Below are 14,296 nucleotides of genomic sequence, written 5' to 3'. Positions count from 1 at the left end.
AAAATAGGGGGTGAGGGCGTACCTCTCACGCGTTTTGATCGATACTAGAGTTATCCATGTGTTTTCTAAACAAATTACAAGCCCATTTTCCTATGTATTATTTCGAGATATTATGTTAAATATACAAAATACCTCATTTTTAATATTTAGGAAAAAAATTCTTTAATTTTCTCACCAAAACATGTCAGCTATAATTTTACGGATAATGTTGAAATAACATTGAAATGGATATCGTGAGGGACATTTACATTTTAGACATGAATGTATGTCAAAATCGTACAAGTTTTCATCGAGATCTAACTTGTATCTCGATGAAAAGCATCTATGGTTTTGACGCACATCCATGTCTGAAATGTAAATGTCCCCCACGATATACATTTTAATGTTACTCCAGCACGACTCTAACTTTACCATCTAACTTTACCCTAGTACTAAACCTTAAGATTATCTTTTGATCTTCAAATCCCAAGAACAAGATAGAATTTTTGGAGTGGTGAAAAATGATCATTTATTGGATAGAAAAACTTAGGGGATTTTGCAAGACATTGAAGACGAGATTGAATTTAAAAATAATAATAAAAAAAATGAATTAATTTAGTAGGTTAAAAATACTTCATCATAAAAGTTAGAAAAACAATTGCTACTCTTCATCAAATGGATGATTGAAATACTAGCAATTCCGAAAAAGAATGTATCTCTAGGAAAAATTATATTAATCCCTGGAAGATTAGTATTGATACATGGGAAATTTGTGTTGTTCCTCTAATGTCAATTTTTTGTTTGATGGAGTCTCAACCCTCTTAATAATTTAAAATTTTAAAGATGACAAATTTTCTAAGAGAAAATCAATGTTGTGTTTGAAAATGGTTGATTGGGTAGGTGAGTTGGTAATTAATTCACGTAAGTTGACAACTTGCAAACTCTCGACCTTCGTAAAATTAGAGTATTTGAACTTTCACTCTGAGATGTGAAAGTCTACAACTCTCTCTCTTTCTTCTTATTCTTTTTTTTTATTATTAAGTTTTTTTTCTTTTGTAGGGGTGGGCGGTTTCTTCTTGCTCTTTTGATTTTGAAAATAAGGGTTGCTCTTTCTTTTCCTTTTTCTTATGAGAAATAAGGGTTGTATCCTTGATTTAGGTAATTAGGAAAGAATTAAAGGTAGTAATTTAATCCATAACATTAATTTTGAATTTTTTTTTTATTGTATTCCCTATTTGAATCTTGATAAAATTTTCCCTTTTATCTCTCAATTTTTTTTACTCACAAGTAATCAAAAGCTAAAATTATTATTATTTTGAATTGGTAACCTATTTTTAATGAGTTCAATAATTCAATGATGGCATGAACGCTAGTCTATGGTATCATCGTCACCCAAAGACTTTACAAATTAAGTTAGTTGGCACTTCCAAAAACTATATTATTAACCCTCATGATCAACTTTCAAGGTTGAAAATAAGGGCATTATGTATTTAAATCTGTCAGATGAAAAGACCAAGTCATCAGTTTGAGAACACAGACAGGGCATTTACAATATTGACCAAAAACGTGGAATGCGTTTCTTCTTTCTAAAATGTTCACCCCTCTCTAGTCTGATACGTGACAATTGCACTAATATTGCCGTGTAAAAAATATATTCTTTGTGGAAAAAATAATGGTTGAAAGTGACGATCTCTTTCAAGATTCAACCTCGTTGGAGGTACGATATTGGTGTATTTTTTTATCAGAAAAGAATTGATGTGTCTTTATCCAATGCATTTTGAAATACTTTTGGGTCCGAGAACCTTAATTATGCTTATTTTTCAAGATACAAGTGTTATACATTTGAAGACAACCAATGGTTCTCTGCACATTAAGTGCTAGTTACTTCAAGTATTATTTTGATTCATTGTAATAAGGCTTATTGGACAAATATGTCATGAGCTTTGCTAAACTAAATAAAAAAGAAAAACAATCAAATACACTCCTTGATGTATCAATGCGCACAAAATCATAAAATTTTCCTCGAAATTTATGGTTCCGTGCACACTGCCACATCAATGAGTGCACTTAAGTGTTTTTTTACTCAGTTTAGTATTATTCGACTTGGATGAACATCTCGTATCCTACACCCACAAATATGGACCAAAGGAGGACCTGTTGCTTGCTTTCTTTGATCCTTACTTTCTTGTTTAGCCATCTCCATTATTTAATAACCTAAAGACCATCATATGGGTGCTTAGAGTTAGTTTTACATTTAAAAAGCCATATAACCCACGAACCACGTGAAATGGACGATTTATTTTATAATAAAAGCTTTAATTATACGAAGATTTTAAACTCATCTTGAATTACATTATTAAACATTTAAAAAGCCGTATAACACACAAACCACGTGAAAATTGACAATTTATTTTATAATAAAAGCCTTAATTATATGAAGATTTTATTAAACTTATCCTGAATTGCATTATTAAACATGTAATCAAATGCAACAAACCCACTGGGCTTCGTTTACTTTTTGATCTGAACACGTCAAGGACCTCTAACGTAGATAAGCATCTCTCTTTATAATAAAGTCACAAACACCATTATAAATCCTACATTAAGCTGTCAAGTGGGGAGACATTGTGTCGCACAACAGCCCATCTCTCTCTCTCCATGGCTTGTGAGGAAGAGTTTTGTGAAAACTATATGGTCTTGAAACCAGAAGAAGCGAGTGTCTTAGATCTCTTTCGGTTCTTATGTTCATGTGATATGGAGAAAAACAAATTTGTGGAGTGCCCAAAAGAATTTAAGGTACGAGAGTTTAAGCGTCGATGGGTTATGTTTAGCTCGATCCTTGCCCAAAAAGCAATCCTCCATATGACAAGGCCTATGTCTTGGATGGGATCTGTGTTGGAGATGTGGTTGAATCTTTTGTCCAGCAATCATAATTTCGGGATGCTCATGCTTAATCTCTTACAAGGTTAGTCACTTTAATTAATATATGTATAATACTTGTACTAATGATTAATTAAGATTAAAATCAAGTCGAGACAGTATTTTAATCAGGAGAAAATGTGAAATAATCTCTTACAAGGTTACTCATCATGTTCAATTATCACTTACTAGGATTACTAGGACTTGAATAGGAATCTAGTATAAGTATCTCTTTACAGATTAACCAATTTCTTGATATTGGAGTAGATCCTAAAGAGATCGATCTCACTTCCTCAAGTAGAAGTATTATTTATAAATTCTCTCAATTTGAAATAACTTCATGTTTTTATTCTGTTATAAACGCTCCGTTCTTATAATGTTAAAGAATAGTACATAAATGACCTCAAGATTTTACCTCATATCACTCCGTTCTTGAATCTAAACACTCTCTAAAAGTTATTCTGTAGACTAATTTAGACATCAAAGGCTCTGAGGTGTAGGACTGAGAGAGCAAAGAGGGAATATGCAAGGAGTGCAGATCTCGAAGTAGTGAACACAAGTCACCTCTACAAGGGTTTTAGAGGAGAGAATTATATCAACTTTTAAAAAAAAAAAATTTACTATTAAATCTTTATTTTAAATTTGAGAGTAAGGTGGAAGTTTGATAGTCTTACATTTTAAAAACCTTGTATCAAGTCCAAAAGAAATTATTTTTGACTTTTTTACATGAACTCTAGAGAGTTGTTGGATTGATAATATTGTAATCTACCCGAGCAAAAAGAGTCTTAGTAAGTAAGGCTTAAAATCTTCCTATATTAGTAAGGAAAAGTGTTTTTCTATTTTAAATCATGGTGACTTTCAAATAAAGGGAAAACGAAAATATTTGTGCTATCCAATCGTCCACGAAGCTTCTTATTTTGGCAGTAGGAGTGAATTTAGTAGAGTACACAGGATGGAAGAAGTATCACTGAATCAATTTCATGTGGTGGGACCCCCACATATTCACGTGTTTGGCGATTCAAGTTTCCAGTTAAATTTTCTTGGAAAAAGTCGTCGAGGTTTGAACCATCCAAATTTCCAATGGTGTGAAGTGTGGACTCCATCTAACTCATGGTTCAATTTGATTTGACGGAGGTGACTAACTTTCCTAAAAAATAGGGGGTGAGGACGTGCCTCTCACGCGTTTTGATCGATACTAGAGTTATCCATGTGTTTTCTAAACAATTACATGCCCATTGTACTATGTCTTATTTTGAGATACTATGTTAAATATACAAAATGCCTCACTTTTAATATTTAGGAAAAAAATTCTTCAATTTTCTAACCAAAACAAGTCATCTATAACTTTACGGATAACGTTGAAATAACATTGAAATGTATATCGTGGGAGACATTTACATTTCAGACATGGATGTGTGTCAAAATCCTACATGTTTTCATTGAGATCTAACTTGTATCTCGATGAAAAGCATCTATGATTTTGACGCACATCCATGTCTGAAATGTAAATGTCTCCCACGATATACATTTCAATGTTACTCCAACACAACTCTAACTTTACCCTAGTACTAAACCTTAAGATTCTGTCTCTTTCAATCTTTAAATCCCCAAGATAGAATTTTTAGAGTGGTGAAAAGGATCATTTATTGGATAGAAAACTTAGGAGATTTTGCAAGACATTGAAGACAAGATGGAATTTAAAAAAAAAAAAAACAAATTAATTTAATAGGTTAAAAATACTTCATTATAGAAGTTAGAAAAACAATTGCTGCTCTTCATCAAAGGGATGATGTAATTGAAATACTAGCAACTCCAAAAAAGAATGTATCTCTAGAAAAAAATTATTATAATCCCTAGAAGATCAGTATTGATACATGGGAAATTTGTGTTGTTCCTCTAATGCCAATTTTTCATTTGATGGAGAGTTTCAACCTTCTTGGTAGTTTAACAATTTAAAGATGACAAATTTTCTGTGAGAAAATCAAGGTTGTGTTTGAAAATGGCTCATTGGGTAGGTGGGTTGGCAACTAATTCAAGTTGATAAACATTGTGTGTTTGGAAGATTTAATTAATTCACGTAAGTTGACAAGTTGTGAACTCTCGGCCTTCATAAAATTAGAGTGTTTGAACTTTCACTCTCAGATGTGAAAGTCTACAACTCTCTCTCTCTCTCTCTCTCTCTCTCTCTCCTTATTCTTTTCTTTTTTATTAAGGTTTTTTTTCTTTTCTTTTGTGGGGGTAGAGAGTTTCTTCTTGTTCTTTTGGTTTTGAAAATAGGGGTTGCTCTTTCTTTTCCTTTTTCTTCTAATTTTCAGAAATAAGGGTTGCTCTTTCTTTTCCTTTTTCTTCTAATTTTCAGAAATAAGGGTTGTGTCCTTGATTTAGGTAATTAGGAAAGAATTAAAGGTAGCAAAACCTTAATTTTGATTTTTTTTTATTTATTGTTTTCCCTATTTTATAATTCAAAATGTGTTGATGATCGCGGAGTTATCTTATTGAATCCAGAATCTTCTTTTGGAAGCTTCACTTAGTTGCTTACATGAATTGATAAAATTTTCCCTTTCATCTCTCAATTTCCCTCCACCCACAAGCAATCAAAAACTAAAGTTATTATTATTTTGAATTGATAACCTATTTTTAATGAGTTCAATAATTCGATGCTGATATGAATCCAAATCTCTAATGTCATCACCTAAAGACTTTACCAACTAAGTTAGTTGGCACCTCCAAAAACTAAAATTATTATTAACCCTCATGATCAACTTTCAAGAGTTGAACTACGGGGGGGTCTTACTCTCTGGTTAAATAACTCTTTTCAAACTATCAAAGATTGAAAATGAGGGCATTTATGTCATTTACATGTCTCTATGAAAAGACCAAGTCATCTTTTTGAAAACACAGACAGGGCATTTACAATATTGACCAAAAACGCGGAGTGCATTTCTTCTTTCTAAAATGATCACCCTTTCTATTCTGACACGTGATAAGCGCACTAATATTGCCGTGTAAAAAAAAATTCTTTGTAGAAAAAATGGTTGAAAGTGATGACCTCTTTCAAGATTCAACCTCGTTGGAGGTACGAATTTGGTGTATTTCTTTATTAGAAAAGAATTGATGCGTATTTATCCAATGCCTTTTGAAATACTTTTGGGTCCAGGAACCTTAATTGTGCTTGTTTTCAAGATACAAGTGTTATACATTTGAAGACCATCAATGGTTCTCTGCACACTAAGTGCTAGCTACTTCAAGAATTATTTTGATTCATTGTAACAAGGCTCATTGGATAAATATGTCATGAGCTGTGCTAAATTAAATAAAAAAGAAGCACAATCAAATACACTCCTTGATGTAGAAATGCACACAAAATCATAAATTTTTCCTCAAAATATTCAAGGAAAAATTTATGATTCCATGCACACTGCCACATCAGTGAGTGCATATGAGTGTTTTTTTAGTCAGTTTAGTATTATTTATATATTATTTATGACTCGGATGAACGTCTTGTATCCGAAAATTAGCAGCATATCCTACACCCACAAATATGGACCAAAGGAGGACCTGTTGCTTGCTTTCTTTCATCCTTATTTTTCTTGTTTAGCCATCTCCATTATTTAATAACCTAAAGACCATCATATGGGTGCTTAGAGTTAGTTTTACATTTAAAAAGCCGTATAACCCACCACCATGTGAAAATTGACGATTTATTTTATGATAAAAGCTTTAATTATATGAAAATTTTAAACTTATATTGAATTGCATTATTAAACATTTAAAAAGCCGTATAACCCACAAACCATGTGAAAATTGATGATTTATTTTATAATAAAAGCTTTAATTATATGAAGATTTTAAACTTATCTTGAATTGCATTATTAAACATGTAGTCAAATGCAAGAAACCCACTGGGCTTCGTTTACTTTTGATCTGAACAAGTCAAGGACCTTTAATGTAGATAAGCATCTCTCTTTATAATAAAGTCACAAACACCATTATAAATCCTACATTAAACTGTCAAGTGTAGAGACATTGTGTCGCACAACAGCCCATCTCTCTCTCTCTCTCTCCATGGCTTGTGAGGAAGAGTTTTGTGAAAACTATATGGTCTTGAAACCAGAAGAAGCAAGTATCTTAGATCTCTTTCGGTTCTTATGTTCATGTGATATGGAGAAAAACAAATTTGTGGAATGCCCAAAAGAATTTAAGGTACGAGAGTTTAAGTGTCGATGGGTTATGTTTAGCTTGATCCTTGCCCAAAAAGCAATCCTCCATATGACAAGGCCTATGTCTTGGATGGGATCTGTGTTGGAGATGTGGCTGAATCTTTTGTCCAGCAATCATAATTTCGGGATGCTCATGCTTAATCTCTTCCAAGGTTAGTCACTTTAATTAATATATGTATAATACTTGTACTAATGATTAATTACGATTAAAATCAAGTCGAGGCAGTATTTCAATCAGGAGAAAATTTGAAATAATCTCTTATAAGGTTACTCACCATGTTGAATGATCACTTAGTAGGATTACTAGGGCTTGAATAGGAATCTAGTATACGTATCTCTTTACAGATTAACCAATTTCTTGATATTGGAGTAGATCCTAAAGAGATGGGTCTCACTTCCTCGTGAATTCATCTTTTATGGGAATTAGATGGCTCAACTTTATCGCAATTTTGCTAAAGGAGCAATCCTGTTTTTCTCATTAATTAATCAAAATATGTATTAAAAAAAATTTAACTTTTCAAGAGGATTAGATTAGTCTAGCTACAACCGAACGATTTGCATATTCTCATACGTCCAGGCATTTATTATTTTGGGGTCAATGTTTCAATCCTATTTTGACTGAAATCAAAATTTTGCATTAAAACTTTCTGAAATGCAAAACTTTTAAACTATATTAATGACTAGTATTTTATTATCTAATATTTTTCATTCCGACGTGCAAGCTTCGTCAAGATTTGAGCTTATTTGATGAATGCCTCAAACCGTGTAACAATTAATGCCCAAGAGCGCTCCTCCAACAAGACCCTTAATTTCCTAAGAGTAAATTATAGAGAATAATTGTATACCTTTATTCTTTGTTTTCTAGAATATTTACGGATCATTATTCTAAATAATAATCCCACTATTTTAGTCATGGTTGGAGCCCTGATTGCTTACAATCCACAATTACTCCTAAAAACCTCAAGAGTCACTTACGAGGTTCGGTTGATTCGACTCGATAGATAATTTTTGCATTTTGGTTGAAAATGAGGGGTCTTATAGACATTATGCAAAATATTTGAGGGTAGTACAAAAATATCCAAAATTCATTATCCAACTCCCAACGGCAACGGTCCCATCCATTGTCCTTGGACGGCGTGGGACTGTGAGAGTACGGATATGATCTTATTAAGGGAGGATGCTAAGCTGCCACGAAAATATATAAAGAAAAGTTATTTGCAAGGCAAAGTATGATGAGGTGGGTAATTGTCTTTGATTTTACTATGTGGAGGACGCGTGGTAATTTACTGTTGGTTTATTAGATTAACAACTTCATTTATTTACAGCAAATCGCTACTTTATAAGTAGACTTAATTTTTATATAATAAAAAAATGGGAAAAGTCCCACTTTTGATCAAAATTATAAAAGTGATCAATAAAGAAACAGAAAAAATTTATTGAAGGTTGAGGAGACTTTTATACTAATTGAAATTCTTTAATAAATTTATAAATAAAATATTATCCTACAATCACTTTTTAATAATAAGTTTATGAATTATTGGTAATTACTTATTAGTAGGTGAAGGTAGATTAGGAAACCGACAACCCAAGTCATGTTATCAACAGCTATACACCTAGGGCTGTCAATTGGCCCACTAATCCAGTTCAACCCACCAACCAGGTTCTCCTTAAAAGAAGGGGTGAAGGCCTTGATCTTAAGTTGGAAAACATGGAATTGAACTACAAAAATTTCCAACCCATTAAATTCAGGTTGGGTTAAGTTAGAGGTAGAGTCAAGATTTTCTTGTAGTGGGGGCAAATTATGATTAGTTATATAGTTGATGAATGATTTTAGAAAGAAATTAAGAGACTTTTGGTTAGATGTTGAAGAAAAAGATATTTAAGTAATTTTCAATTAGTATATGAGAAGGCCCGGTCAAGGGCAACGTCATCATTGAAATGGAAAGAAGGGAGGGAGGTGAGGGTGTGGGGACAAATGAGGAGAGAGATGAGGGAATGAAAACAAATAAGGACATGTAATTAGTTGAAAATATAAGGGTGTCTCAAAGTTCTATAGGGGCAATTGCCCTCACCAACTCCTTATTAGCTCCGTCCTTGATTAAGGTCTAACGATACCCAACCGGCCATATGCTTTATTATACAACTATATAAATTCATGAATGATTGATTTTATACAAATAAGTAACTAAACTATATCATAAAATAACAATCTCTAACCCCTTTTTTTTTTCCAATTACAATGGACATTAGACACCCCCTAATTTGATGAAAAACAATATAAAACTATTACTAATTTAAGTAGAATTTGAATGGATGTTTACATAGAGAAAAGGTAAAAAATAAAGACCCACATGGTCTTTATATTTTAATTTTAAGTAAAGTACATTTACTGCACCACATCTTCTCTTTAATATTTAATTAGATTATTAATGTTATTATAATCAAATTAATTTTACTAGTTAGTTGAGTACTTGAAAGAATTCCGATTCCTATCAATGGGGTCCCTAGGATGATTACCCTTAACTCCAAAGGTTGATTTCTGGTACATTTGGATAATTAGATAACCATTTGGCAGCCTAAATGTGGACCTCAGTCCATGCAACCTTCGCCATATTCTCTTAAAATAACATATACCACAAGTTGAAGATCCAAAATGTTGGAACCGAAGAGCCAATTATTTGAAGTTCTTCCAACGATATTTGTTATTTTCTTGTATTTTTTTTTTTTTTAAATATAAAACAGAGATTTGGGGGATTGTTGTGTAGGAAAAGTAGTGATCCCTGATAAAAAATCTGCAACTTTCCTATCAACTATCGGAAACCTAGACAGGCGAGTGGAACTAGATATGAACATCAAACCTGGGGACAGTAGATATAATGGAGCAATCTCTGTAATGGCGGCTAAAATAGCCTACGAAAACGAAGCTTTCATCAGATCCATTGTCAAAGATCATTGGAAGGTAACCATGCAAATACTATTTAAATACAAAATCAAACGATGGAGATTTATAGATATCCTGATAATATATATTCCTATGATATATAAAACTGAATCATTGAATATTTTTCTATGGTTTGGTTCATAATTTTAAAACTAAAAAACACATACATCATGTCCACCAAGTGGAGTCAACTCAATATAAAACTCATGATTGGATGAGTCAAATAAAAATATGCTAATTTTATAATTATTTATTATATTAGAAAACAAGTATATATATATAAAATAAAAAAAAGAGTCATGACGAATGCAGGTGGTTTTGGTCCACGGCTGACGTGGCAAGGGCACAAAACGATAGATCTTTTTCATCGGGATACACAAGAAAATGATGTGCGGTTCTTTGTCGTTGCCAAGTTAGCCACATACCAAAACCGTGTGCATTCATCATTATTCAAAAAAAAAATTGTTACCCTACAAAATTACTATATAAAACAAATAACTCAGACAAGTTTTTATCTGATATTTTTTTAGTTGGATTGAATCAAGTTGATTAGCGGATTCGATGAATTGGTTCCATTGAGTTTGGAGCTGAGTCACCTTGCATCCAATCGAGCCAAGTTGACTCGACCAATTTTAATGATGCATGGTAATTTATATCTTATAGAGGCTTAGCAAAAATATATACATACATCTTATAGAGAGCAGACAAATGTTTTATCAAATTTCAAAAGTTTATAAAATGATAATTATATTTTATTGTAACCTATTATATGCACTTATCTAAACATTCTTAAAATTATAGATATATTTTGCTCAAACTTTTTCTTCAATCTAAATATTCATTTGCTAAAAAACATGTAGTACCATTATAAAATGAACATCATTTGTTTGAAATCTTTTAGGAAGTTGAAATTTTACAACTAATTATGTATTAAAAAAAATTAACATTCGCGGATTTTAACTTTATATGCCCCTTGACATATGCCCATCATCCTCCAACTGTCGTCATTAACATCACCATCATCATCACCATCAAATTTTTATTTCAAATGATGGAATATGAATTGGCCAACTAAATTTTGCTCCTCCATTCAATTCTATCTCAAAAATGCTTTTTGCTACTTTAATTAATTATCTTCAACAGTCCGTTTGATTTGTTATAATTACGTTGGACAGTTGACAAGTTCATGATTTTGTGCAGATGGAGTTGTTGGGGTTCTACAATTTCTGGAATGGTAAGAAGCAATCAATATTTATGAACATTTCTTCAGTTGGTATCAATAATATCACAGTAAGAGATTTCATAATTATTAGATGAGATTAGGGGTGCACATTGGATCGGGTTAATCTGATAATCAAACTAATCTGAAGCCTTTTGAACTGGATTAGTTTGGATTGAGTATGGTTTGATTCGGGTACGGATTGTAAAAAAAAATTGATTTGGTTTGGTTCGATTCCGGATTTGGGGTATGATAGAACCGGACCAATATATATATAACAAAATATAATCTTAAAAGACAAACCGTAAAAACATTCACACAATACTCAAAGTCTTAAATCCCTTTCTTAATTTCTTTCATTTATTTTCTCTTCTTTGAGTTCATGGTTTTATTTAGTTTTAAGTTTTAATTATTTTAATTTTACGATTAAAAATAATAAGTATGAGAATCGAGAATCTATCCGAACCAAGGCTGGTTTGGATTGGTTCAATTCCAAATTTGTATAATCGATCATGTTTAGTTCGATTCCGATTTTGCCACAAATCTGAATCATGTGATTAGATAGTGAGAACTTCTATTCTCACACCAACTTTTTCTTATAACATCCCAACTCCTATTATATTCCCCCTAGCATATTATCCATATTCATATATAATCTTTTATTTATCTATATTGTTTGGCAGATTACCAAGAGAGATTCTCGACACAATCCTTCATGTTCCATGACAAAAGGGCTGACCCCGAGCTAATCGTGGTAGCATTCAGGGGAACAGAACCATTCGATGCAGATGCATGGAGCACTGACATGGATCTCTCTTGGTACGAGCTCCCCAATGTGGGCAAAGTCCATGGTGGATTCATGAAAGCTCTCGGTCTACAAAAGGGCAAGGGATGGCCTAAGGATATCGAACAAGGAGGGAACCGTTCCCTTGTCGCCTACTACACCATTAGAGAAAAATTGAGAGAAATGTTGCAAGAGAACGAGCGAGCCAAGTTCATTTTGACAGGGCACAGCTTAGGGGGAGCATTAGCAATTCTGTTTCCGGTGGTCCTAGCATTGCACGAGGAGACGTGGATTTTGGATAGATTGGAGGGTGTGTACACGTTTGGGCAGCCTAGGATTGGGAACGATAAAGTTGGGGAGTTCATGAAGGAACACTTGAGTGTACATGGTGTGAAGTATTTTAGGTTTGTCTACAGTAATGATATCGTGCCAAGGATACCTTCGGACGACCCAACTTTATTGTTTAAGCATTTTGGAACCTGCATCTACTACAATAGCTTTTATAAAGGGAAGGTGTGTTTCTCTCTTATACATTTTGAACTCCTAAGAGTAGAATGGACCACACACACCCCAAATCGACATGATATGATAATTTAGGATCTGAATCTTGAAGATCCATTATACATATGGGAAATGCTCGGCTACCAATAATAGGGAGCCAAAATTTGTCCTATATGAGTTAGAAGTTTTGAAACCTCTAAACCCAGTTTACAAGTTTTGGACCACTAATTTTTACCATTAATTTGTAAAACACTTGATGGGGCTCACAAAAAATCAGGTCATTCCAAACTTTCTAACTCATATAGGACAAATTTTTGCTCCAAACATTGGTTCCCAAATGTCAGCTGCTAAAGAGAGCCAAACATTTTTCAAAATAAGGGTTACAAGTTTTGGAATTGGCTGATTTTTTGTGAGGATGATTTCTATGGTGAAGAGATCATCCTCAACAAAAATCAGTTAATTCCAAAACTTCTAACCCTAGTTTACAAGTTAAAGAACTGTGGACCGTTCATTTTTTGTAAACCAATTTTGATGGGGTTAGAAGTTTCGAAAACTATGATTTTTGGTGAGGATGATCTTCTCATCATACAGATCATCCTCATAAAAAATCGGCCCATTATAAAACTTTTAACCCATACATTGAAAAAATGTTTGACTCTCTTTAAAGCTTCCAAATGACACACACACACACACACACACATATATATATATAGGGGAATGCTAACGTCCAAACCTGATTGGATTTTCTAAATATTTGATTCAAGCGTTTTTCACGAGACAAATTCTAAGGCCCATGAATGAAAAAGTAAAAATTGTTCAAATGACCTTTTTTCATAGCCACACTGGTCACTTACACAAGTTGTTTGTCCCCATGAAAAAACAGATTGTCGGCGAGGAGCCAAACAAGAATTACTTCTCAATAATCTGGATGATACCCGAGTTGGTGAATGCATGTTGGGAGCTGATCCGAAGCTTCATCATATGGTACACAAAGGGTCCAGAGTATGGAGAAGGATGGTTTTTGAGACTGTTTAGGGTAATTGGTTTGTTATTCCCAGGATTAGCAGCTCATGCACCTCAAGATTATGTTAATGCCACTCGATTGGAGTCCTCATTCCCACCTCTCCAACTTCAAGACTCAACTCAACAATGTCTCAAACTTGATTAATACATGGGATTATGTCCACTGTTGTATAATTCATTCTCTTAATTTATTATATTTATTTGTAATTTTACAACTTAATTAGTCTCTTTATGTATTGGAAATCTTTTCATTTCTATCTTTTCTGTTTATGTTCTTTTCAACAAGGTAAAGAATTATGGCAGATAATCCACAAAATAGCCTATTTATAGAGCTTTCAAACATTTACAAGCCTCATACCAGCCAAAATAAGCATGGGCTGGTCGAGGGGCCTAACGTTCAGTCCAAGCCCCCAAATCAGCATGAGCTTGTGGAGGGGCCTAACTCATCCTCATAAAACCAGCTTGTAAGGTGACGATTGCCCTAGGTTTATATATAGTCCAAAAGGTTATGATACCCAAACGATGTGGGATCATCACTCACAAAGCATTGTCCTATAAACCCACCCATTGTAGCAGTAAGACGATGACTATAATTTGGAACAGATCTTATGGCATGTCTGAGTTCAGTTTTATAGTCAAATTCTAAAACCACTAGTAGGATATTAAGTTTGCAGCGATCTTTACATATCGACGGGCATTGGCTTGACCTT

General features: G+C 33.1%; 2 protein-coding genes across 4 annotated transcripts in view; both read left to right on the top strand.

The window, feature by feature from the left end:
* The window catches only part of LOC147407154 (putative RNA-binding protein C660.15), a 59,624-nt gene that overhangs the window by 27,297 nt on the left and 18,031 nt on the right, over positions 1–14,296 (top strand). The window lies entirely within an intron of this gene.
* LOC147407155 (alpha/beta-Hydrolases superfamily protein) lies at positions 2,573–13,841 on the top strand. 3 transcript variants are annotated; one of them, XM_086435567.1, is made up of 5 exons: positions 2,575–2,944; positions 9,884–10,077; positions 11,260–11,293; positions 11,962–12,575; positions 13,447–13,841. In XM_086435567.1, exons 1-5 carry the CDS (start codon positions 2,638–2,640, stop codon positions 13,729–13,731), a joined length of 1,434 nt encoding a protein of 477 aa, XP_086291693.1. In that variant the 5' UTR covers positions 2,575–2,637; the 3' UTR covers positions 13,732–13,841. The 3 variants fall into 3 exon arrangements, with proteins under 3 accessions (XP_086291692.1, XP_086291693.1, XP_086291691.1); XM_086435565.1 differs by lacking the exon at positions 2,575–2,944 and adding an exon at positions 5,225–7,270; XM_086435566.1 differs by lacking the exons at positions 9,884–10,077; positions 11,260–11,293 and having other exon boundaries at positions 2,573–2,944.

Source organism: Akebia trifoliata, chromosome 3 (assembly GCF_017979445.1).
Source record: "Akebia trifoliata isolate Shusen 1 chromosome 3, ASM1797944v1, whole genome shotgun sequence".
NCBI classification, from domain to species: Eukaryota; Viridiplantae; Streptophyta; class Magnoliopsida; order Ranunculales; family Lardizabalaceae; genus Akebia; species Akebia trifoliata.
The sequence above is the reverse complement of the archived record's forward strand: the minus strand, read 5'-3'. Positions and strand labels throughout refer to the sequence as shown.